Source organism: Lathyrus oleraceus, chromosome 5 (assembly GCF_024323335.1).
Source record: "Lathyrus oleraceus cultivar Zhongwan6 chromosome 5, CAAS_Psat_ZW6_1.0, whole genome shotgun sequence".
NCBI classification, from domain to species: Eukaryota; Viridiplantae; Streptophyta; class Magnoliopsida; order Fabales; family Fabaceae; genus Lathyrus; species Lathyrus oleraceus.
In genome coordinates, this window is record NC_066583.1 from 83,165,243 (window position 1) to 83,191,745 (window position 26,503).

The following is a 26,503-nucleotide window of genomic DNA, read 5'->3' on the forward strand; positions in this document are numbered from 1 at the left end:
GGGAAATAAAATTCCAAGAAAAGGTCAGGTTGACCATGAGACATTGGTCAACACTCATCCCAAAAATCAGAACCTAAAAATAATTCTAAGTCATGAAAATAAAATTAATAAATAAATGTGTATTAAAATGAACCATTTGAAATAAATAAAACATTAAGAAATGTGAAAAGTATTTTTTTGTATTTTTATGAATAAATAAAATATTTTTAAGAATTAAAAACAAAACAGCAAAATAAAATAAGAATAAAAAATGAAAAATGAAAATGAATAGAATAATTAACAGGCCTGACATGTGGGAGGTGTGGATAGCGATTGGCGCTGAGGCCCAGTCCACACGAATAAAAACCAGCGTGTGACATTAAAAAAAGAGTAACGTTTTATTAAAAGAGTTATGTAACCGTGCATCAATAGGTCACCTTGTGTTTTAAGTCACTAGATGACAAAACAGCAGCGGGTGGCCAGGATTTAAAGCGTGCGCCCTGATCTAATGGTCTACAGAACGACACAGCATCATCTTCATGCAAAGCAAACCCTAGTCCCATGCAAAATGTAGAAAAACGCGAAAAACGCAGCAAATTCTTTCAATCTTCCACACGACAATGCTAACAGTGTAGTGCACCAAATGACAAGGTATAAAAAGCAAAGTTCAAGTATGCAATGAGTAGAACATCATGGTGCTTTATTTTGAAGGAAATGGTAACTTAACATGGTGAAAAGTGAACAACAAGGGACCCTCATGAACACGGATACAACAAAAAATAATGTCACAAACTCAAACCTAATAGAAATGCCTCATGTTGAGGGCTTCACAAACAATCATGGCATGGTATTAACATGGAGCAACATAAAGTAAGCATGTAAATATGATGAACAAGCATGGTAAGCATAGAAAAATAACAATAAACAAGCATGAAATGAGCATGAAATAAACAAGGTCATGGAAGAGAGTGAGTAAAGGTTTACCTAGTGGATGCAAGGTCCACTGCCTCTTGGTATTGGAGGAATGGAAAGAGAAGGAAGATGCTCTTGGTGCTTTGAAATTTCAAGAACTTGTGAAAATAGAAAGGGAATAAAGTGGATCTTTTGCTTGCCTTGCCTACTTTGCTCGAAAATACCAACCTCCACTACTTCAGATTAGGGTTTAGAAGCTTTAAATATGATGGATCCAACATTCTTAATGGGCTTGCAAAAGTAACTTGTTTGATTATGTGCAACATGTGCCAAAAGTGAGGTGGTGAAAGCAAGCTCTAATTGTGGCAAAACTTAAGTTAATGAACAACAAAACTACATGGCCAAATGAGGTAAAGAGTGTGTTGGTCGATTTTGCATCTTTATTGGTTGTCTTGGTCTGGCAAGAAAACAATCCAACTGGGTGACTTTATGACTATGTATCTTGATGAATACATGACCAAATGACAAGGCAATGCAAACAGTAGGAAGAGTGCATGGAGCTTAACATATTTCATGTTGAACACAAATTGAAATGATGAGTTGAAAGATGTGAAAAATGGCCATAAAGTTCAGGTTTCATCATGCCAACAGGTTGGGCCAGTTTGGCCTAAATGCTGCCTAAAAATTCAGCTCATGATGCCAACTTTAGATGAGTGCATCTCTCAAACCAATGATCCAAATGGGATGATTCCAAAAGGATGTGAAAGAGGACATGGAAAGGTACAATTGTCATGAATAAAGTATTTTCAAAAGATGCCTTGAAATGCAAGAAATTTGGCCAAGAAGTCTTGACAAATCTTGAAGATTTTGGACTTAGAAAATTTTCTAAGTGTCCTAAAATAATGTCTCACTTTGACCAAGCATAACTTTCTCAATTTTAATCCAAATGAAACAAACTTTATATCTCTAGAAAGCTTGGACCAATAGGAACAACTTTAATGTTGGAGAAATTTTCAAATAGAGCTTTCATCTTGATGGAAAATGGGCTTAAAGTGAGTGCAACAATCATGAAAACTTGCCTTAAATGGAAAGTCAACCATTTCCAAATTTAGTAACTTTTCCAACTCCTGATTAAATGATGAATCCATGATCCAACCTTGATCAAATTTCACATGTAGGCTCCCTTAGGCATGAATTTTGAGATTCCACTCTTAAAATGTCAGGGGTTGACTTTTTTGGCCCCACAGTTGACTTTTCCCAAACTGTCTGATTCCCGATTCCATTGATCAATTGAAGCACCTCTAGCTCAAATAAAGAGCTGATTTTTTGTATGTAGACCCTTGTGGACATATGGAGTGCCATGGAAAAGAGTTTCATCCAAGGAATCCGAAATAAACTGATTTTATGCCAAACCCTAGTTTAGGGCAAAAATGATCAAGAACTGATTGCACTAATTGCCAATGGATCTTTCTGAGATAATTGTGAATCTTCCTAGGCCAAGATGCCTCTCTAATCATGATATGGATGATCCCCTCTACTTCCAACCAAACATTACCTGTTCCAGGTAGCCATGAAACCCTAATTTCCTGATTAAATCCATATGCACATTCTGAGAGCTCTGAATCCTCCACTGATGAACTGAGGACCATAACAAGACACTTGGACTTTCTTGAGACCCTTGAGACTTGTATGCTTGGAAAATGAAGTCCAATTCTCAACCTTGCTTTGTGTGGGCTCCTTCTGTCAAGGAGTGATCAATCAAACCCTGATTTCCCAAGTCACCAATGCAATATGCAATGAGTATGACCTAGTATGATGCTAATGAAATGTAAGACAAAATCCCATGCTTCCAAGAAAAATGAAAGGGTAAATTTTGGGGTATTACAACTACACACACAAAATAAACACTAACAACACAAAGGATTTATCTTGGTTCGCTTGAAATTCAAAGCTACTCCAGTCCACCCGGCCAAGGTGATTTCTTCTTCAATAAGGACTTAATCCACTAATCTTAACGGATTACAAAATTCGTCTAAGAGTTCAAACAACCTCTTAGCCCTCTCAAGTCTACAGACCTAAACAAGTCACTCGAGGAATTATAAACAATTTAAAGAATTATAAGTGTTTGGCTAGATGTTTCTAGATAAGCAGTATAAGCACACTTTAAGAGCAATGAAAGACAACCACACAATATTGAGCAACAACTCTTGTATGAAAACTATTTCTTACAACAATAATGGTGAAGAATATTTAGAGTATGAGAATGTTCTTTATATAACACTTGAGATGATACCGTTGGGGGGAAATTAATAGAGATTTTGTGCTAGTTGTGGAAGTTAAAGGTAGGAAATTTCTTGTCCTTTCCATAGCAGTCTTGGAGTATAATCTATTGTTTTCTTAAACAAACTTGTACTACGATTTGAATGCTTCCAGCGTAAGTTTCTGATCAAGTGATATCTGATGGCATGTTGAGCATGTGTCAGAGTGAGCATCATTAGAGTCTTCAGAGTTAGAGTCTTCAAATATCTTTTCGCAGAGTCTTCAGATATCTCTTGCAATGTCTTCAAATATCTCTTGCAGAGTCTTCGGATATCTCTTGCAGAGTCTTCAGAATTAGAGTCTGGACTTCAGAGTCAAATTCTTCAGGTGATTGCTCCTCAGATGTATTATGTTCAAAGTCACATCTGATTTCTCTGTGTTGGGTCGACGTTTTTGGACTAATTCAGATGCCAGATATTTCTTTCTAGATGATCAAAAGATGACTCATCAGAGTCATTTTAACTTATAATCCTGCACACTTAAGAAATATTGTTAGGGTACCAAATTGTTTCATTATTTGTTATCATCAAAACTTAGAGATATACTCCCTCCGTCCCATATTATAAGCAAATTTCACCTTTTTAGATTCATTAAATAATTAATGTATCTAGTCTATATATAGATTAGATACATTAGTTATTTAATGAATCTAGAAAGGTGAAATTTGCTTATAATATGGGACGGAGGGAGTATTGCAGAATCAAAATCTTATTCTAACAAACATCATTCATTCCAACATGATATAATTGTGGAAAGAAAGGACACATCAAAACATATTAACCCCTATTCAAAAAAGCAAATAAAAAATTCAGAAAATCTTAGAAAAAGAAGAAAGCTTATGTTGGATGAGAAGACAATGATATGTAATCCTAAAATGATTAAGAAGAAAAAAAGCCAACATCTATCTTATGGCGAACCATCAAGATAATGAGGTAACCTCTGACTTATCCTATCATGATCTTTTTAGAATCTGCAAGAAACTAACAAAAGAAAGAAATAAGCTAGAACAAATTGTTTCTGCATCTAGGTATATTATCTCCTATATTGAGTTTAAGAATAAAACCCTTGAAAGGGGGATAGAACTCCTTAGAGAGAAACAAAATGATATATTTAAAAGTTCTCCCACTTTAAGAGAAGATGCGAAACTGACAAGTGCGATAAATGTGACAACTTCAAAAAATGAAATTTTCGATCTTCAAAAAACACTTGACAAGTTCACCAAAGGAAGATATAATTTAAATTTTTTGTTAGGAAATCAAAAAGCATCTTACAACAAAAATGGCCTTGGAAATGAACCAAATAGTAACATTAAAAACTTTGATAACATTTGTAAAGCCAAAGCCACCTCTCATCGTTAAACCATACCTCACAAAAAACTCGATACTTTATTCACGGGCTAATCACATTGAAGTTAAGCACCACTTTACTAGAGACTATGTTGAAAAAGGGGAATGCATACTTGAATTTGTAACTTCATCTAATAAACTTGCTGATATTTTTACTAAACCTCTTCTTAAAAAACTTCTTTTTCATATCATTTGAACTAAGAATGTTAAACAAATCATGCATGAATTAAAATTCCAATATGTTTTATTCTCAAATTGATGACATGTGATCTATGTGCTTTATTTTTCTTTACCTTTATGATTATGTCAAAGGGGGAGAAGTATACTCTCAGGGGGAGTAGAGTATACTCTCTACTTAATTAGAGGGAGTTTAATACTCCAATATATATAAATATATATATATATATATATATATATATATATATATATATATATATAATATATATATATATATATATATATATATATATATTTTGTTTATTTCCTTTACCACCTCCTTGGGAGGGGCGTTTTCATTATCAAAAAGGGAAAGAATGTGGATCTATGTGTTTACATGTATAAAGTTGATAATCCTTTAGAAGATACATCTGAAGTTTTGATGATAACAACGATGTTTGAAGTCGATTCTAATAGCTTAAAACTCTTTGATGATGGTGAACTAACTAAAGAAATATCTCATGCCTCATCAATATAAAGAGACTCAAGATTAAAGTGTCTATATGATCTATTTATCTAGCAAAAGTCTTGGAAACCTCAAAGTAATAAAAGAGGGGAAGTGTGAAAGCTCACAATGTCGTGTCTATCTGAGTGACCGAAGTATTGTAAAAGAAAGAAAGTAAATTCTAAGTACTAAGCCAACACACACACACATACACACACACACACACGCATAAGTGCTCGCGCACATACACACAAACGCACACATGCATGGACATACATGCGCACCCACACCCACACACTCACACACCCACATACATACATACACGCCCGCACACACACACACACACACACACACAACACACACACACACACACACACACACCACACACACACACACACACTCTCACACACACACACACACACACACTTAAAAATACTTTTTAAATATTTTTATCTTAAAACATTATTTTCTAAGGCAAACCAAGTGATTAAGAATTTGCCCAATCTCTTTCCAAAGCTTTTTCGACATAACCAATTAATTAGGGATTTAAGCCAATCGATTAGCAAAACTTTTATGAGCTAACAAATTGATTGAAGCATTAGGCCAATAGATTGGAGAAGGGCCAAGCGATTAAGACAACACCTTAATGACTTCCAGTAACTCTATATCTAGTATTTCCATAATGAAATGGTAATAAGTTAAAAATGTCTTAGCCAGTCAATTAGAGCGTTATGCCAATCGATTGACTCATCAATATTGCCCATGTATAATTTCCTTATCTATATTTTCCAACTCTTATATAAAGGAGTCTCAATTCCTCTTCCTTTCATGCTACTTTCCAAATCTTTACCTTTTATTTGGAATTTATCTCTCGATTTTCTCTGTCCCTGTCTCTCTCTCACTCACTCTCTCTTTAAAAATATTTATTTTTCACTTAAAGTTTCCATAATGCTTTTGAGTGAAACTTTGTTTGTAAGGGAGAGTTTGTAAGTGGTCGTGTTGTTTGTTTAATTCTTGGGAGTGTGATACTCTTGAGAAGATTGAGTTTGGTTCTTGAGATAAACCGATCATAAATTTTTGTTTTGATTGAACTTTGTCGAAAAAATTTATATTTTTAATTATTGAGATCAGTATGAAAATCACTAAAAAGATTTGTTAGCTTAGCATGTGGTAAAAGTTATCTTTGGTTGAGGATAAACCTATAAAAATATCAAGATTATATTTTATTAAGGTTTGTGGGTAAAACCTGTAAAAGCTCAAAAGTTTATATTTAAAATCTCAAGAAGATCTCTTGGGGACAGAACTAAGCCAACGTTTTGTCAAATCCGGATAACTCTCTTGTGCAATCACTTTAACCCTTACTCACTTTATTTACTATCTTTTTATTTCTTGCTACTATTTACTCATAAGAAACTACTAATTCAATTTAAAGGTTAATCGAGAAAAATATAAAAGTAATCGTGAATTTTAAATACCATAATTCACCCCCTCTTGTGCTTGAAATCACCTGTCGAACAAAGCAATCATTGAGCGAATGACACTTAGTGATCATCAAGGACAACACAATAAAAATCATTCCCAAGTGAAAAATATTATCGTGGAGCTTAATATTAGTGACATTTTTCTTGCTCAAAACAACTTTTGACCCAAACTGTGGATGAACTGACCAAACAACTGCAAAGCTGCCAAAACAACTGAAAGAGATACATGAAGTACCTTAACAAAAGCATATTTCATTTTATGAATTGTGCAATGGAGATCATCCAACCGAATTTTGCCTTTACTAATGAAGAAGTAAACTATGTAGGCAACCAAAGGCCTTTGCAATATTAGAACAAAAACTTCCCACAGAGAATTTTTTTTAATCAAGGATGGAGACTCGAGTATGTCCATCCAATAAAAATCCTTTTTCATTATTAATCACAAGCACCTCCATAACAAGACAAAACAAATAAGTTGGAGGATACACTCAATCAATTTATGCATGTTTCTTTTACTAGTCATAAAAATACTGAAGCCTCGATTAAAAACCTTAAAACATAGGTGGGTCAATTAAGCAAGCAGTTATCAGGCCTCCCAAGTAATACGTTCAGTGCAAATGCGAGAAACAATTCAAAGGATCATTGTAGTGTTATTCTTATGGATGAAAGAATCGTTTTCAAATCCAAGGGAGAAGGAGTAGAAGGACCAGAAGAAGAATTCCATGATAAAGCCTACAAAGTTAATCAACAATATCTACCCAAGAAATAAGCTAACCCTGATGTAGTTGTATAACCTGTTTCCATAGGTAATATTAAGTTTAATGTAAGTGCACTTATTAATTTAGGTGGAAGTGTGAATATAATACCATTATATATGGTAGAAAGGATTTTGGGTATTTGCAAATAGAACCAACTGAATCAACATTTGAAAATGGCATACAAAACATTCAGGACTAGTGGCAACTATTAAAGATGTACTAATAAAGTTTGATAAGTTCCCATTTAATGTGAACTTCATGATTCTGGACATAAAAGAAGACTAAAAAATGCCTTTAAACTTAGTAAGACCATTCATGAAAACTGTGGGGATGCTCGTGGACATTGATAAAGGTGAAGTAGGTCAAAATCCAAGATTGTGAGGTATGTTATAAGGTAATCAATATTATGTAAGACTGATAATTTCCAAGCTAATGATGTTAAACAAGAACTTATTGGGAGGAAACCCAACCATATATTTACAGTTTTTTAAAGTAGTATTTAATTTAGTTATTTCTTTTAAAAGACAATGATGGAAGCAAAATACCAATGAAAAAAATGGCGGGCTTGCTAAGCGCAAAAATAGCCATGCCACTTCTCTCCTAGCACACCCATTAGTAAGTCCAATAGACAAAACACATGATCTATACTAGCGCAAACCAGCCCGCCTAGCGAGAAACCTGTTACAAAACTTTGGCCTTTGGAAACCGCAATCAGAATTAAAATAAACTAATCCAATCATTTTCTCTCACTTTGTCCAACTCTCCCGCATACGAAAAATCCTAGCACACACTAGAGAAAATCATCCAAGGAGAAAAACATCACATTTTTGCATTTTAGTCTAGTTTAGAGATTGCTCGGGTATGTCTATTTACTTTAGCTTCTTGATATTGACATAAGATAGAGTAAGATTACTTGCATGAACACTTGAATTGGATACTATAGGATTAACAAGGGTATACATGTATGTTAGAAACTTCTAGGTACTGAATCTGACTGTTGATTATGAGAAAATATTCATTGCATATGCATGAAACTTAGTAAAAAAATTAATGCACCTAGATGTTTGTTTGTCTCACTGTTATAACGTATAAGTTGAATTTGTAAATGTATGAGTTATGTCATATAATCTAACATTGGGAATTTCATATAGTTTATTTGATGAATATTTCAAATGGCTTCAGAAAGATCAACAATAGGAAAGAAACGACAAAGCTCAAGCATCGTTTCATCCGCCATACCATATAATGAGCACATGTTCAAAAGTTATATCCATGAGAAATTGTATAATGAGTTGGAAGGCCGAAATCTGATACAAGGAAAAAAATTAGTTAGAGGATCCGGGAGAATATTACGATATGGTGCAAGAAATAAATGCACATGGTTAGGGTGTTTTAGAAACACCTGATGAAGTTGTCGACCTCAAAATAGTGAGGGAATTTTATGTGAATTCCAAACCCACTGAGGAATACCCATTGGTGAAGGTTTCATGGGTATGGGGATGACGAGTTTCATTTGACAAAGATGCCATACATGCTTATATAGAAGACCATTATGTGACATACTATATAAGGATGAATCCATTTGTAGTGCAACTAGCAAAAGGAACTCAGGATTATGATGAGATAGCTGATGAGATTTATGAAACAGGAAAGACCTATCAGTTGGGATAGGATGAACTTCCTATCCATTTTAAGAGACATAACTTGACCATCCAAGCTAAAACCTATATGACCTTCCTTATTCACAATGTTAGTCTTGTTAGCCACACCTCCTTTACAACCTTGAAAACTGCATAATTAATCTGGTATATCCTGAAAGGAAAGCAAGTGGACATATCAAGGGTAATCTCCAACAAAATTTGAGATATTGTAGATTCATCGAAAAATATGCCATTGGCATCTTTGGATTGATCACGGGGTTGTGTAGAAACGTTGGTGTAGACATCCTTAATAACCATCACATCTGGAAAATGTTAAAACTTGATAGTACCTTTATTGTACGATATTTTACAAGTTGTTAGAGAGGATTCCACCATCACCACCAGAACCCCTTGTTGCACCTATTGAGCACCAACATGGAGCAACAAACTTTAATAACATGGATCCTTCTATGAAAGACCATTTTTATATGGTTGGGTTGTTTCTGAAGCATAACACAAAGGCATGTTATCTATAAATGACTCTTTGAACATGTTTCAACTAAGGTTACAAGAACCACATGCACCATTTAAGCCAATACCTACTCAAGATTATCGCATAATGAAAAATACCTGAGCTCATCACACGCCCGAAGATACAACAAAGTTGCCACCAAACTTTATTTATTCCCAAAGGAAAGGGAAAATATCAATAAAACCTAGGGGAAAGAGAAAAATGGGTACGAAAGTCGATTATGCAAGGGGAATATATTAACACCCCTCACATCTGTTGTACTTAATAGAAACCATTTTGATTGTTCTTTACTCGAATAGTTGTTATCTAAAGGTTACTTGCGAAAAAGGAAAAAAAGGTTTAATAATTAGTGTGCTTGATGAGGATTCAAATCCTTGTGCCTACGTATCCTCATAGTGCAATGAGGAAATCAGAGCTCCGTAGTTCGTGAAACTAATGAAAGAAATAAAGAAAGAAAAAGTTGATTAGGTTTCCAAAAGGCGAAGAAAAATTCTTGAGTAAAAAGAGGGTTTGTAAAGAGTGTGGCGTTAACCAATAAATGGTAATGAGCCAAATATAGTAAAATAATGTGACGTGAACCAATATATGGTGATTAGCCTAAGAGAAAGAGAAACTAGTATTTGAATCAAAAAGTGTAGCGTTAACCAATAAATGGTATGACCAATACAAGGATTGTAGGACTTGCCAAAGTTTATAACTCTACAAGGCAACATGAGAGAAAAAGAGTTTGTCGGAGTCTAAAACTAAATAGGGCATTGTATGAAGATCTTCTAGAGTTTGTAACTCAACAGGAAATATGACAGGTTATCAGAGTCTATAACTCTTTAAGACAGAAATGAATGATTTCCAGAGTCTGCAAATTTACAAGGAAGAAAGCAAGGTTGTCAGAGTTTATAACTCTATAGAGTAGGACGAAAAGTTGCCAGAGCATGAGGCTCAACAAGCCATAAAGAGATTTCCAGAGTCTGTAACTCTACAAGGCATAAAGAAAGGTTTTCCAGAGTCTGTAACTCTACATGGCAGAAAGAAAGGGTTTGCAAGAGTCTATAACTCTACACGACAGAAAGAAAGGGTGCCAGAGTCTGTAACTCTACACAGCATAAAACAATGGTTGCCAGAGTCTGTAACTCTAAACGATAGAAAGCAAGGTTGCCAGAGTCTGTAACTCTACAGGGCCTAAAGAGATTTCCAGAGTCTGTAACTCTACGAGGAAAGAAGAGAGAAGAGCTTTGCCAGAGTCTGTAACTCTATTAGGAAATATGAGAGATTGATTCAGAGATGGGTGTTTGACCATGAGGCGATTAACCTAAAAGATGTGTGGATATCAAAGATAGTGTGATGTTTGATCCAAAGAGAAAGTGTATAATTAGTGAAGTAGTGTTGTGATGTTGAAGTGCTTCCTGTGGGGAAGTAGACTTGATAATTATTTGATTTGAATTTCACTAAAGTATATAAATGAAGAAGAATACTTTGAGTAACTAGGGCCTATACCCCATACTCAAAGATACTCTAGACAAGTATAGGAATAATCCCTCTTATCATTCTTCGTTGCTTAAGGCTCGTGGCATGTAACTCTCATTATGATTAACAAGTGTTGAAGAAGATTCTTATTGTTGTTCCTGATGATGCAGTGTTGCTTGTGAAGAAGTAAACTTGACAATTATTTGATTTGAATTGCACTAAAGTCTATGAATAAAGGTGAATACTCCGAGCAACTGGGTGATTCGCCCCGTACCCAAAAATATTTAGAATAAGGATATAAATTCTCCCTCTCACCCCTTCTTTACTACTTAAGGCTTATGAGGTGTAATCCTTATCATAATTGACAAACGTTGAGGCAAAACCTTTGTTGTGCTTTGCATAGTGGTCCAGTGTGTCTGCAATATCTTGAATTGATTGAAGTGTGTAGTCTTGAACTTTTGAGTTGAGGTCTTGAAAGATCCAATGCAGCTCCAGTACAAGGGACTAGTCTTATCAAGTGATCAATAAGCGTATGATCACTTAAATAAACTGAACGGATAAACACAAGTCAAAGGATTTAGTTGATCAAAGAAAACTTTGATCAACTTAATCAATTATGATGAAATCAGTTGAAAATTAGACATGAGGAATCATAAACCCTAAGGGAGATCAATATCATGTTTCTAATTCTAAAAACTAGCATATAACTATGGGAACATGACATGTTATTGATTAATGACTAATTACAGAGCAAATCCTAAGAATTATATCAAAATTCTAACAAATCACTAATTTGTTCAAAATCCAATTAATTCTTAAAAAAATAAGGTTTAATTTTAACCATTCATTTAATGATCATTTGTCAAAAAAAAAAAGAATTAAGAAATAACTAAATCACATCATTTATTTATTTCTCAATTAATCATGGTAAAAAAATGCATCAAAAGCTATCACAAAATAATATCAAAAATGAATCTAATTAAAAAACAAAGAAAATAAAAACAAGAAAACAAGAGGGGGTGTGGTGCAAAATTAAGGTGTGTAAGGAGAGAGAGGCGTTGGGACTTGTCAAGGAAGGGCCAAGGTGTATGGTCTCAGGAGAAGGGTGTGATTAGCCTGTTCAATGAAATTATGGGCCTAAGCCCAACGTGAGGGCAATGTTATAGGGAAATGCCATCAGGAATTCCTACTTTCAATTATCCGCTTAAGCTCTCCCTCCCTTATCTCAAATTCCTTTGTCGGAAACCGCCACTCCGCCGTGCCAGAGGCAGAGTTAAGCCAAAACGCAAATAACTGCCACCAAAATGATCCTTGCTTTATCCTCTCTTCTATTATCTTGCCAAACTTTCCTTATATCCACCAAAATAATCAACTAAAATCAAGAACCCTAAGCTATGAAAAGTGAAATTAAATGGTTGGAGCTTCAATCTGAACCCACACCTTAGGGGTTTGGTTCAGGTTACGCAGGGCTACATTGCGGGTAAAGGAATTTGGAGCAAAGGGAAAGGAAAGGAAAATCAAATGCCGACCTACGAGACCATGGCTTATCCCGAAATTTGTTGCAACAAAGAAGATGAAGTCGAAGCAAGAACACAAAAGGCTCTACTGAGGTAAGAAGCTTCGAAACTCAACCTTCTTCTGTCACAAATCCTCCTTCTTCTTCATGCTCTTAGTCCATAGGTGTATGATATTGCTTGGTGTTGTTCTTGTTTCTCTGTGTGATTGTGGTTGATGAATGATTATGAATTGTTGTTACTGATTTTTAGGTTGGTAGAATTGAGAAAATTCCGCAGAATGTTCTGTCGTTGATGATTGGAGGTGGTTATGATTATGAACAATAATGGTTGTGATTCTGCATTGAGGAGAGTGAATGATTATGTGTTTGTAAATTGTGATTTTCCTCCCCTTGGATAGTGATGATGAGAAGCTATATAATGAGTGTCCTCTAACCGTTTCAAGCAAGCTATGGGGCAGGGGTAGTTAACCGTTAGGGCAGAATTAGATGGTTAGTAATTGAAGAGGAAAGTTAGTTAGAAGTTAACTGACAATATTAGTGTTTTTGTTAATGTTAGTTGAATGGAGGTTAGAGTTTGGAATTCAATTACCTGTTAGAATGGAACTGAAGTTAGTTAACTATGATGAAAGTTAGTTGTTAGTGAAATCGGTTTTAAGTTAATAAGTTTTGTCATTAGGTTGATTAAATTAGAAGTATTATGGTGAAAGATGAAATCAAGTTAGAATTAAAATCAATTAATTATGAAGCGTGGAGATGTTTGTTTGTTGTGTTAATTAACTGAAATTTCACTCTGGACTCAATTTGGAATTTCACTATTTTTTGTGTTTTGTTTATCTGCAGTTGAACATGATTATGTTTCTAACAACCACTATCGAGATACCATAGATTTGAAGTGGTCTTCAAACATACCTACAAAACAAATTATGTTTTGTTAGGTATCCAATATGCCTTGGGTCCTTCATAATTAGTATCTTTCTTAACCCACACATAATGCTCACTTGCCATACTAAAGTTTCTAACATAGCAGACATTAGGTGTATGGCCATTTATACCACAATAAAATCATGTAGGCACAAAAGTACTTCTATACCTAGGAACATATGATTTATTTTTAGGAAATCTCTTCTTAGGATGTTGATGAAGTTTTTATGCTCTATTCAATTTTTCCTTGTTGGATTGGTCACTTGCCTTAACAAAGATGGTTTCATTAGTACTTGGTTTGTTGAACTTAGAATGACCAAGACCGCTTTTATCATTTGAATATCTTTGTTGACTAAGAACATTTTCCAATCTAACTTGTCCTTTTTCATATCTTTCAAGAACTCTTTTTAATTGAACAATTTGGCAAGTAAGTGAATCACAATTTTTGCATGTAAGATCTTACTTTTCTTTTTCAAGAAAGTTTTATTTTTCAACTTCAAAATTCTTTTCCATGGTGTCAATCTTTTCTTCAAGAGATAAGATTTGTTTCTTTTGTGGTGACAGCGTTTTATACAAAATCTTACATTCATTAAGAAGTTCATAAATAGCACCTTGGGTATCATTATGAGAATATGTTTCATTACTAACCTCTTCTTCGTCATCATCAGAATGACATGCAGCCATCAATGCAAGATTAACACATTCTTCATTTTCGGAATCGGAAGATGAACTCACTTCATTATCTTCCCATGCAATGTAGACTCTTTTAGATTTTTACTCATTTCTTTTGTTGAGTTTTGGACAATTCGTCTTTATATGTCCATGCTTTCCACATTCATAGCAAGTGATGTTTTGAGTAGACATAGATGTTTCCTTCTTGTTAAAATATTTCTTCTTTCTTGCAAAGTTAGACTTTTCATTAGTACCAAAATATTTACCTAACCTTTTTACAATAAGCATGAAGTTATCGTCTTCCTCCGGGTTGTCTTCTTTTTTAACTTCTTTTGAATCAACTTTTAAGATAATGCTTTTGGATTTCTTGTCTAGATTCTCATGTTTTTTAAGTCTACCAAGTTCCGCCTCATATTGTTGGAGTTTACCAAACAATGTTGCGGACGTCATCGTTGATAGATTTTTCTTTTCGGATATCACTGTCACTTTCAGTTGTCATTCCCTAGTTAAAGATCTGAGTATTTTAAGATTAAGTTCATTTTTAGTTAAAGTCTTACCGTGTATTTTCAAGTGATTCGTCAAATGCACAAATCTTTTCTGCAAGTCGAGAATTTATTCTCCGGGCTGCATTCAGAATAATTTGTATTCTTGATTTAACGTATTCAATCTTGATCTTTTAGCTTATGCGGTTCCTTCATGTGTTTCAACCAAAATATCTCATATTTCTTTTGCCTATGTACATGTTGAAATGCGAAAGAACTCATTCATGCCAAGAGCACCTTGAAGAAGATTTATTGTTTTCTTGTCATAAAGAACCTTGTTCTCATCATCTTCATCCCATGATGCTTCACGCTTAGAAATGCCAATGCCATTAACAACTGTAGTAGGAACGAAATGACCTTATAGGATAACTTTCCAAACATATTTTCCTTGAGACTCTAGATGCGCCTTCATGTGTATTTTCTAAAAATTGAAATATTCTCCATAAAATAGTGGGGGATTGTTATTGCTGCCACCGTCTCCAAAAATAGGATTTTAGTTTGCGGAAGCCATTTGGATCTTTTAGGAGTAGGTTACCTATAACCTGCTCTTATACCAATTGTAAGTGGGGGGTGAATTAGGACTTTAAAAATTCTCGGACTTTTATGAATATTTGTTCTTCCTTTTTTTTTGGTTAGACAATGAAAGCGATAAAATGCGAAAAATAAAGAACACCGAGATGTATCCTAGTTCCCTTCACAATCCGAAGGTACGTCTAGTCCCCTTACCACATGTAAGAGATTTTTTATTGTTAGCTCTTCCTACCAAGACTCTAACCAAATTATCAAGAACAATCCTCTTGAAAACTATCACCACAAGAAAAGAAAACAATCCTCTCTTTTCTTGCACACGCACTTGTTTGCAACAATTCTGGAAAAACATAAGCAATACAAAACAAACCATCTTATTTTCAACAATTCTGAAAAATAAGATATGGATTACAACAATAGTTTTTGAGTGTAAAGTTTGTAGTATAATTATCACACTAAGTGATATATCAATGTACTTGATCTTCTCTTCCAATGACAAAAAGTCACAAACACAAAGGTGTTAAATTGCTCAAGTATTTTCTGATTTGAGTGATGTGAAAATATGCAAAAAATATCTTGAATAAAAGTTTACAACAAGAAATGTGAATTCTGAAAATTCTAAAAGTTTTGATTGGAAGATGTCATTTTTGAATTTGAAAAATCATGTATTTATATGTGCATAACACCTCTAATGAATCATGGTAAATGTATGAAAAATATCATGAACAATTGTCAAGTTGAAATGAAATGATTCCATAAAGTGATGCATGAAGAGGTGTTAGTAAAACTATTGATTTTTCTAAAATGCACAGAGGTAAATCGACTTACATAGTGGATAAATTGATTTCCCTATGGCAACGTTTAAAAAATATTTCAAAAATTTACCGTAAGAAATCGATTTCCATAAGAAGTAAATCGATTTACCCAATTGAAAAATTAATTCTTTGCATTTGGAAATGTATAGGCTTCAATGGTAAATCGATTTCACTAAAGGTAAATCGGTTTACTTAGTTATAAACATGAAAAATATAAGCCTAAGACATTTGCCATGCACAAGAAAAAGTTAAGCAATGATTGTTTGAATACTTGAGCATCTAAGACTTTAGTGAAGATAAATATTATCATTATACCTTCTTGAAATGCAATAACTTAAATTCTTGAATCATGATGCTTTATCTTTGAATAACATCTTTGCATTCTTGTCATTTGGAGCTTTGTCTTCATCGAAATACCTTCATCGTAGAGAAGCTTGGCTTCACAAAAGCAATAACACCAAAGGCTCTACTGAGGTAAGAAGCTTCGAATCTCAACCTTTTTCTGTCACAAATCCTCCTTCTTCTTCAGTCTCTTAGTCTGTAGGTGTATGCTGCTGCTTGGTGTTGTTCTTGTTGCTATGTGTGATTGTGGTTGATGAATGATTATGAATTATTGTTGCCGATTTATAGGGTGGTAGAATTGAGAGGGTTCTACAGAATGTTCTGTATCTGATGATTGAAGGTGGTGATGAACAATAATGGTTGTCATTCTGTAGTGATAAGAGTGAATTATTGTGTGTTTGTGAATTGTGATTTTCCTCCTCCTTGAAGAGTGATGATGAAAAGCTATATAATTGGTGTCCTCTAACCGTTTCGGGCAAGCTATGGGGTAGGGGTAGTTTACCGTTGATCAATGCATTTTGATACACATTCTTCTATAATTGTACTTGGGCATTTATCTAATTTATTTTTTTTATTTTACTATTTTATTATGTTTTTAGATTTAAGTTCATGGTTGCCTTTAATCTATTTTCGTTTGCTATTTTTCAGTTTTAGTGGTTATTTGATATCTGTCCACTGTTCGGACCATAACTTGAGCTACGGGATGCCCTTTTGCAAGTTCTGACATGCGTTGGAAAGCTAAGAGAAAGAGCTACAACTTTTATGTTGAAGTCAAAAGCTGATTCGGAGTGAAGTTTCGTACATAGGAAATATTTTCTTTTATATAATTGTTCAATTAATTCGTTGAAGTTTCGTACTTTAGGAAATATTTTCTTTTTGGCCATTTGTTGGGCCGAATTTAGGTTTTCTGGCCCAGTTTGAATTATTAGTGAAACTCTTATTCTGTTTAAAAGGGCAGCCGCTGTACTGTAGAAAAAGACACATTATTCATAATAACTTTTTGCTTTTGTGCGATCATGAAGAGGAATTAATCTCCTAGAGTCAATCTGCTGTAACCGAATTTCCAAGGCTTTGAGGTTTTTATTCTATCAATTTAATTTCGTTCTCTTTCAATTCTATTCTATGAAATTTCATTTGCTTAATCTGTATTTTATGGAATGGTTTTGATTAAATTTGTATGATTGCATTCCTAACTATTAATCGTCGCTTTGTCGTTAAATTGCGTTTGTAAATCGTGTTTGTTTAATTCACGATTGTATTTATCCGTTTGCTTAATTTGGAATATAGGAATATAAATTTGTCATATATCTATTGCGCTTGTCAATTGAATTTGAATTGAATAGAGATCGAAGCCGCTTAGGGAATTGGTAGGTAAAAACCATTGATTAGCCGGAAACCGAAAATAGTAGATTGACTTATTTTATAATCTCTTATTTTAATCATTATTTTGCTTTGTTTTCTAAATCGACTACTAAACATAAACCCCCCTAAATCGATTTCATTAGGTTAAGAATAATACAAGAATCCTTGCGATACGATACTCGAGTTGTCGCTTCCGCTAAACTACAGTTTTCTAATTACTCGTTTTGACCCGTGTGCGACAGCGGATCAAATTGGCGTCGTTGTCGAGGATTCTTGTAGATTTTAACCATTATCATAGTCTAACTATTATTATAGTCATATGTGTTGTGTTTTAACATTTGTTTGCCCTAACTTTCATGTGTTCTGCTGTTTTTGCGTTTTAGGATAAAAAAAATGTTTTTTTAAGAAAGTCATCTCAAATTATTACGATTCTTTGTTGATTAACTAGGAAAAAATCAATGATCAAAAGCCTCTATTTAAGAACTAAATAGTGGAAGTCATCCTAAAAACCCGAAATTCCTTATTTTTCTATTTTTTTTCTATTTTGATAATTTCAGAAAATTCCGAAAAAAATCTCAAAAATTTTAATTGACGTTATTAGACTAATTTTTGTGTTTTTGTATTTTTTTTCCTTTTATTTTAATAGTTTTTTTACGTATTTCAATTGTTTGTTCTTAATAGGGACATTGTCGGTATTTTCCTATTTGTTGCTGCATTGCTGAATTAGTTATGTGTTTTCTCATTGTTTGTTGATTTTTTTTTCTATTGAGTTTAATATGGCTGACCAAAGAACTCTGAGAGAACTTGCTGCTCCTGATATGAATTACAATGGTTTATGTATTGAATATGTTGATGTTACTGTTCCTTTTGAGTTGAAATCTGGTTTAATACACTTGTTGCCAAGGTTTAGTGGTCTTGCAGGTGAGGATCCGCATAAGCATCTTAAGGAATTTCAGGTTGTTTGTTTTACACCATTGAGACCTGAAGGAATCACCGAAGATCACATAAAGTTGAGAGCCTTCCCGTTTTCACTACAAGGTGTTGCCAATGATTGGTTATATTATCTTGAGTTGAATTCTGTCACGACTTGGAATGATTTGAAGAGAGTCTTTCTAGAGAGATACTTTCCTGCCTCCAGGGCTGCATCAATCCGAAAAGAAATATATGGTATTAGACAGGGAAATGAGTCATTGACTGAGTATTGGGAGAGATTCAAACAATTAGTATCCAGTTGCCCTCAACATCAAATTATCGAACAACTACTTATTCAGTATTTCTATGAGGGATTGTTACCAATAGATAGAAACATTCTTGATGCTGCTAATGGTGGAGCACTTGTCGATAAAACTCCAGTTGCTGCTAAAGCCCTGATTGAGAACATGTCACTCAACTCCCAACAATTCACAACCAGAAATAATTCTATGGTCCAAACAAAAGGTGTGAATGACATTCAGGTTTCCTCTTCCAACAAGGCTTTAGAAACCAGAATTGAAGAGCTTACTTCTTTAGTGAAACAAATGGCAGTGAGCAAACCTCAAACAACAAAGTTGTGTGGTATTTGTACTTCTACTGAACATCCAACTGACACATGTCCTATTCTTCAAGATGATTCGGTCACTCAGTTGCCTCAAGCATATGCAACTAACTTTTTCAACCAAAGCAATAATCAGAGAGGGTACAACATTCCTGACTTTTCCACCAACAAATATCATCCCAATTGGAGGAACCATCCAAACCTTCGATATGGAAACCAGCAGCCCACCCAACAATAATTAGTCATACCCCTGCCACAACCACATACCACTCCCCAAGTCTCCACCTCTGCACCTTCTGGACCTTCATTGGAGGATCTTGTCAAACAAATAACTGTTAACAATCTCCAATTTTAGCAACGAACAAATTCCAGTATTCAGACTTTGCAAACACAAATTGGACAGCTTGCCACTTCGATGAATGCTATGCAGCAAGCCCAAGGATCAAACCAACTTCCTGCCCAAACAGTTGTGAATCCAAGAGGCCCTAATGCTAATGTGAGTGTACTTTCTTTGAGATCCGAGAAGGTAACAGAACCAACCCCAGGAAAAAATAAAAAAAATTCTTGAGGTAACACCTGAACCTTCTTCCATTGTGATAGAAACTGAACCCTTTGTTGTGGTAGAAACTGAAAAAGAAAAAGAGAAGGAGTATGCGCCACCAGTTCCCTTCCGACATAGAATACTGAAAAATAAAAGGACTGGTGATGGAGAGAAGGAGAGAGAGATTTTAGATGTGTTCAGAAAAGTGGCGGTAAACATTCCGCTTCTTGATGTTATTAAGCAGGTTCCAAAGTATGCAAAATTTCTAAAAGACTTGTGCACAAGTAAGAAAAGGTTGAAGGGTAATGAGAGAGTAAATTTGGGACGAAACATTTCAGCCCTTATCCAGCCTAAACACTCACCTGAAAAAGCTATTGTTTCATCCCTCAATCAGGCCATACCCCAAAAGTGCAAGGATCCAGGAACTTTTGATATTCTGTGTACCATTGGGGATAGTAAATTCGACAATTGCATGCTTGATTTGGGAGCAGGAATTAATGTTATGCCTACTTCTGTTTATAATAACCTTGATCTTGGTCCTTTACAGCATACAAGTTTAATCATTCAACTAACGAACAAAAGTAATGCTCGCCCTAGTGGAGTAGTGGAAGATGTGCTTGTTCAAGTTAATGACTTGATTTTTCCTGCAGATTTCTACACTCTGAACATGTATGGAGAAACAAATTCAAGCAGAACGCTTATCATTTTAGGCAGACCATTCATGAAAACAGCGAAAACAAAAATTGATGTCGACGATGCCATGAAACATCCCTTGGAAGAGCATTCTGTTTTTCATATTGAATTGATCTCTGAGTCGGTTGATGACACTTTTTCTGAATTGTTTTCACTTGATTTTCCATCTCTATCTGGGTTTGATGATGTTTATTCATGTGATGATTATACTGACACTAACCTTTGTGTTATTTATGTTGAGATTGATGTTGCCTTGTAGGGTGATAGTATAAACAAAGTTGTTTATGTGGCTGAAGCTCTTGACATTCCGGCTGCCCCAAACATACCATGCATTGAACAACCACATTCTTTAGAGCCTAAACCACTTCCCGAGGATTCATATTATTCATCAAAGCTTCAACTTAAGCAGAAATATAAGAAGGGAATTGGATGGACCTTGACTGACACTCGTGATATTAGTTCATCCATATGTATGCATAGGATCTCGCTTAAAGATGAAACAAAAGTAGTGATACAACCCTGTAATCCTTTGATTCCTGATGTTGTGAAAAAGGAGATCACTTTCACGTGCCCATTCAACACTTTTACTTATCAAAGATTCTTCTATGATTCTGGAATACAAGGCGAATGCACTAATCAAAAATTTTAAGGTCAATTGACACTACCCAAATCTACTACATGAGAATCCGACTTTGGAAGCAGAGACTATAGAATAACTCTCTTTGAGAAAGGCTGCTTATGCAATCACTTATCCGCTTTGACTCCTCGGGTGTGTTTTTTCCTTTCTCTCACTCTTATTTTATATTTATGCTCTTTCATTGAAGACAATGTATGTTTTAAGTGTGGGGGAGGGAACCGTTTATTTGTTTTGTTTGCTTTCTTAAAAAAATGCATGTTTTTTCCTTTGGTTTTTGAGTTACAATTATGAGTATTTTTCTAGTTCTCTTGACTAAAGTCTTATGGTGTGATGTGAAAAATTTGCTGTGCATTTTTAGTATGATAGGTATGACTAAACTCTAAATTGTATATCTTTAGCAGTAGATCATTAACCCTGGTGAGCTTTGAGCCTTATATGGATAACATACAAAAATCCATCTCTTTCTTTCTTGTATGATTCACTCATGTCTGTTAGTCTCTAGAACTTGAATTGACTCTTATTGATGTTGTTGTTTACTTATGCACACTGATATGATAAAGACAATTTTGTTTTTGTTTTTTTAGCCAGTTAGCCAAAAAGCCAACCCTGAAATAATTTCATCCCTTGTTCGAAACCCCCTTGAGCCTATTCTCCCTTTTTTGTTTAAAACTCATTATAAGCCGAGAAGTGAAAAACAATGTTATCACCCTATTCAAAGGGTTGAAAGAGTATTGTTTGGAGTTGTGTGGGGTTGAATAATAATGTTCATAATATTTCAGAAGTTGGCAGAAAAAGAAAAAAAATAGAAAAAGAAAATAGAAAAAAAAAGGAATGGAAAAATAGAAGGATAAGAGGAAGAAAAAAATAGAAGGCTAAGAGGAAGAAAAAAAGGAATTATTTTTGTAATATTTTAATACATGTCAATACATACTCCTTAAAAAAATGAATAAAAAGAGGAAGGAGAAGAGAAAACAATTGCTATAGAGTTGTTCAAGTGAATGAAATATTTTGTAAATTCAACTCCCGCAGTTTCTTTCAAGTCTCTTTTATCTCTTTGAGTTTTAGTCTAGTACCCCTTAGAATTTATCTCACCCTTACCTTGACCACGTTACAACCAAATAAAAGTCCTTTTGATCTTTTTGTGCATGTATTTCAACTGTGGATGTTAGAGTCCTTTCAAGCTTATGGTAGTACTAATTTTCATGTTGTGCTTTGAGTGTAAACAGTTAATCTAAACACTTGAGAGTTGAGTGAATTATATCCTATGAGGATCTTACCGCTGTTGATGTACTTTTTGGTAATCTGTTTTTCTATCTGCTTTGAATGTCACAAAAAGTTGCTTACTAACACAATATTCTTGAAGCTTAAACTTAGAATTATGCTTATACCTTGTATCTTGAAAACTTTTAGAAGTGCATGCTCTGTTTTCTTTCCTTTTGTTTTGAAATTGTAATTTTGCTCAGAGTGCAAAAGTTCAAGTGTGGGAGAATTTGATCAGTGCATTTTGACACACATTCTTCTATAATTGTATTTGGGCATTTATCTAGTTTATTTTGCTTATTTTACTATTTTATTATGTTTTTAGATTTAAGTTAATGGTTTCCTATAATCTATTTTCGTTTGCTATTTTTCAGTTTTAGCGGTTATTTGATACATGTCCACTGTTCGGATCATAACTTGAGCTACGGGATGCCCTTTTGCAAGTTCTAACAAGCGTTGGAAAGCTAAGAGAAAGAGCTACAACTTTTATGTTGAAGCCAAAAGCTGATTAGGAATGAAGACATCTCAATTAATTCGTTGAAGTTTCGTACTTTAGGAAATATTTTCTTTTGGACCATTTGTTGGGCCGAATTTATGTTTTCCGGCCCAGTTTGAATTATTAGTGAAACCCTTATTCTGTTTAAAAGGGCAGCCGCGGTTCTGTAGAAAAGACACATTATTCATAATGACTTTTTGCTTTCGTACGATCATGAAGAGGAACTAATCTTCTAGAGTCAATCTGTTGTAACCGAATTTCCAAGGCTTTGAGGTTTTTATTCTATCAATTTAATTTCGTTCTCTTTCAATTCTATTCTATGAAATTCCATTTGCTTAATCTGTATTTTATGAAATGGTTTTGATTAAAGTCGTATGATTGCATTCCTAACTATTAATCGTCGTTTTCGTCGCTTTGTCGTTAAATTGTGTTTGTAAATCGTGTTTGCTTAATTCACGATTGTATTTATCCGTTTGCTTAATTCGGAAAATAGGAATATAAATCTGTCATGTATCTATTGCGCTTGTCAATCGAATTTGAATCGAATAGAGATCGAAGCCGCTTAGGGAATTGGTAGGTAAAAACCAGTGATTAGTCGGAACCCGAAAACAGTAGATTGGCTTATTTTAAAATCTCTTATTTTAATCATTTTTTTTGCTTTATTTTCTAAATCGACTACTAAACATAAACCCCCTAAATCGATTTAATTAGGTTAAGAATAATACAAGAATCCTTGCGATACGATACTCGAGTTGTCGCTTCCACTAAATTACAGTTTTCTAATTGCTCGTTTTGACCCGTGTGCGACAGCGGATCAACCGTGCAGAGTTAAATGGTTAGTAATTGAAGAGGAAAGTTAGTTAGAAGTTAACTGAAACTGTTAGTGTTTCTGTTGATGCTAGCTGAATGGAGGTTAGAGTTTGAAATTCAATTACCTGTTAGAATGGAATTGAAGTCAGTTAACTGTGATGAAAGTTAGTTGTTAGTGAAATTGGTTTTAAGTTAATAAGTTTTGTTATTAGGTTGATTGGATTAGAAGTATTATGGTGAAAGATGAAGTCAAGTTAGAATTGAAATCAATTAATTATGAAGCGTGGTGATGTTTGCTTGTTGTGTTAATTAACTGAAATTTCACTATGGACTCAATTTGGAATTTCATTGTTTTTTGTGTTTTGTTTATCTGCAGCTGAACATGATGTGCCTACAAGGAAACTATGGCCTTCATTCTCTCTGACCTCAGAATCTGTTTCCATTGTAGTACCCTCATTAGATTTTCCAGAAATTCCTTGTTTAGAGGAGCATTGAGTGCAAATCTCTTTGGTAAATCTGGGCTAGCTAAGAACAAATGACAACAAGATCTTCCTTGTCTTCTGCTACAACATTAATTCCATCTTGTCTGTCACAACCTCTTGCAACTATGGAAGTGCCATTGGCAGCCTTTCTCATTGGTATTTGGTGGTATGACTTATTCATACATCTCAAAATTTTTATTGGTTGCAACTTTCTTGGATGTTCGCAAGACTTCAAGTGCAGCACCTTGGAGAAACATCGAGCTCACATTGAAGGAAATTGAGAGCATAGTAATCACGGTTTATCATTTCATGATATTGATCAACCAAGTGGACCACATGACCAACCAATTTGAGTAGATTGAGAATAATTTGTTGTATGGAACTGTGTTACTACAGCAGTTCTTAGGATCATGGCCGTTGAGCTTTTCATGTCAAGGTCAAGAGATGGAAAGGCTGGGAACATCTTTATGGTTTGCACGAGGAATAATCGCATCACTAGATCCAGGTATGCTTTACATTTTGGAGAAACTAATGCAGTTGACAGATCATGTGTATCAATCAATTTGCTCTGGCTCAGTTTCTGCAAGTGACTGCTCAAGCGCCTTTTGAAGGTGAGAAATGACAAATGCTCCTAGTGTATCGACCATGCGGCATACAAATGATGTAACCTTGTTTTGCAGAAGCTCCCCTCGTGGAAATACAAAAGAACATGGAGAAATATATCTAATGTCTGTTTAAACATATTGTGGGGCGACTAGCAGTTACACGACACTTTTCCGCCGGCAATGATAGAAGAAATCTTTTGTAGAAGAACCTTCGGCTAGAATGTTGCTGCTCACTTTTTCTCAACAGACTGTATAGCATTCAAAATATTACTCTACAAGGACTTCACTTCAGGCCAGAACCGGTAAATTCTTCTAAAGACGTGCTATCAAAACCAAACACTAGTTTTAATGATAAGTCTGCTACTGACATGTCTTGACATTTATGTTATAGGCGGTTCTTGGAGGTTTAATTACTGCGTTGGCTTTGACATGTTGCCAAAATAACCTTGCCGAAGTGGAGGTTTAAGCCTTTATCTTCCATATTCAGTTTCCATTAAGATAAATGGTAGCGACATTATTTTACGGGATCAATGTTCTCACATGCTTTAAGCAACATTCATTAAGGTAGAAAGGACAACGTGAGCTTAAAATTGCACCCCGTCCTTGATTTTACTTATTGTTATGGTTTGATCAGCTCGAAGGTGTTCAGAGAAAGAATTGGCTTTTTCTTTAACTGCCTTGGGAGCATCTGTGGGAGACTCAGCAGTAACACCTTTAATGGCAGCTTGATATGCCTCAGATACATCAGATATGCCTGTAATAAAGCTGTTGGAAATGCTTCCACATATCCAATCATTGTCTGGGTATTTATCCTTAGCTTTTGCAAAAACGTCTTCAGGCCACTCGATGCTAGCCTTATCGGCGTCAATTTCTTCATTCTCAGTTTTGTTGCTAGACTTAACATAAGAAGTTGCGCCACCGCGAAAAAACTGTTGAATAAACTTAATGTTAGAATTAATGGGTTTTTAATAATAAGTTAATAGAGAGAATTGGAAGGTCAAGAGACAGTGGGAAAATTAAGAGTATTTACTATTTATCTTAATTAGTAGAATAGCTAAAGTTTTCTGTATGTATAAAAGTCCAAAATTGCATTCTAATAAAATACAGAAGTTTGCAAACAAAATCATTTCTTCTGACAAATTGGCATCAGAGCTAATGGCAAATATGATGAATCAAATGCCGTTACCACGGCTAACGAAGTTGAATTACGAAAACTGGAGTATCCAGATGAAAGCTCTTCTCGGATCTCTAGACGCGTGGGAGGTGACCAAAGATGGGTTTGAAGAACCAACAGATGTTGAGGGATATACGGCAGCTCAAAACAAGGCGTTGAAAGAGACGCGATCGAAGGATAAAACGGCATTTTACATGCTGTTTAGGGCTGTTGATGAATCAGGCTTCGAAAAGATTGTCGGTTCGACTACGTCGAAAGAAGCATGGGACACACTGGAGAAAGTGTTCAAAGGAGCAGATCGAGTAAAGCAAGTTCGACTTCAAACACTTCGTGGCGAATTGGAGAGGATGCAGATGAAGGAGTCAGAAAATGTATCTGACTACATCACGCGTGTACAAAAAGTGGTGAACCAACTCAGCAAAAATGGCGAAACAGTAACTGATGCACGAGTTGTCGAAAAGATTTTGAGATCTTTAACAGATAA

General features: G+C 34.7%; 1 protein-coding gene and 1 long non-coding RNA gene across 4 annotated transcripts; both read left to right on the plus strand.

Moving 5' to 3' along the window:
- The first annotated feature begins 12,249 nt into the window (after positions 1–12,249).
- LOC127087379 (uncharacterized) lies at positions 12,250–17,538 on the plus strand. 3 transcript variants are annotated; one of them, XR_007789947.1, is made up of 4 exons: positions 12,250–12,699; positions 12,856–16,557; positions 16,714–16,912; positions 17,074–17,538. It is a non-coding gene; the product is annotated as an uncharacterized LOC127087379 (long non-coding RNA). The 3 variants fall into 3 exon arrangements; XR_007789945.1 differs by lacking the exon at positions 16,714–16,912 and having other exon boundaries at positions 12,251–12,699; XR_007789946.1 differs by lacking the exons at positions 12,250–12,699; positions 16,714–16,912 and having other exon boundaries at positions 12,706–16,557.
- Positions 17,539–18,143: 605 nt separating this feature from the next.
- LOC127078861 (uncharacterized) lies at positions 18,144–19,559 on the plus strand. The gene is made up of 2 exons (XM_051019280.1): positions 18,144–18,147; positions 18,709–19,559. The coding sequence occupies exons 1-2, from the start codon at positions 18,144–18,146 to the stop codon at positions 19,557–19,559; spliced, it is 855 nt and encodes a 284-aa protein (XP_050875237.1).
- The last annotated feature ends 6,944 nt before the right edge of the window (positions 19,560–26,503 follow it).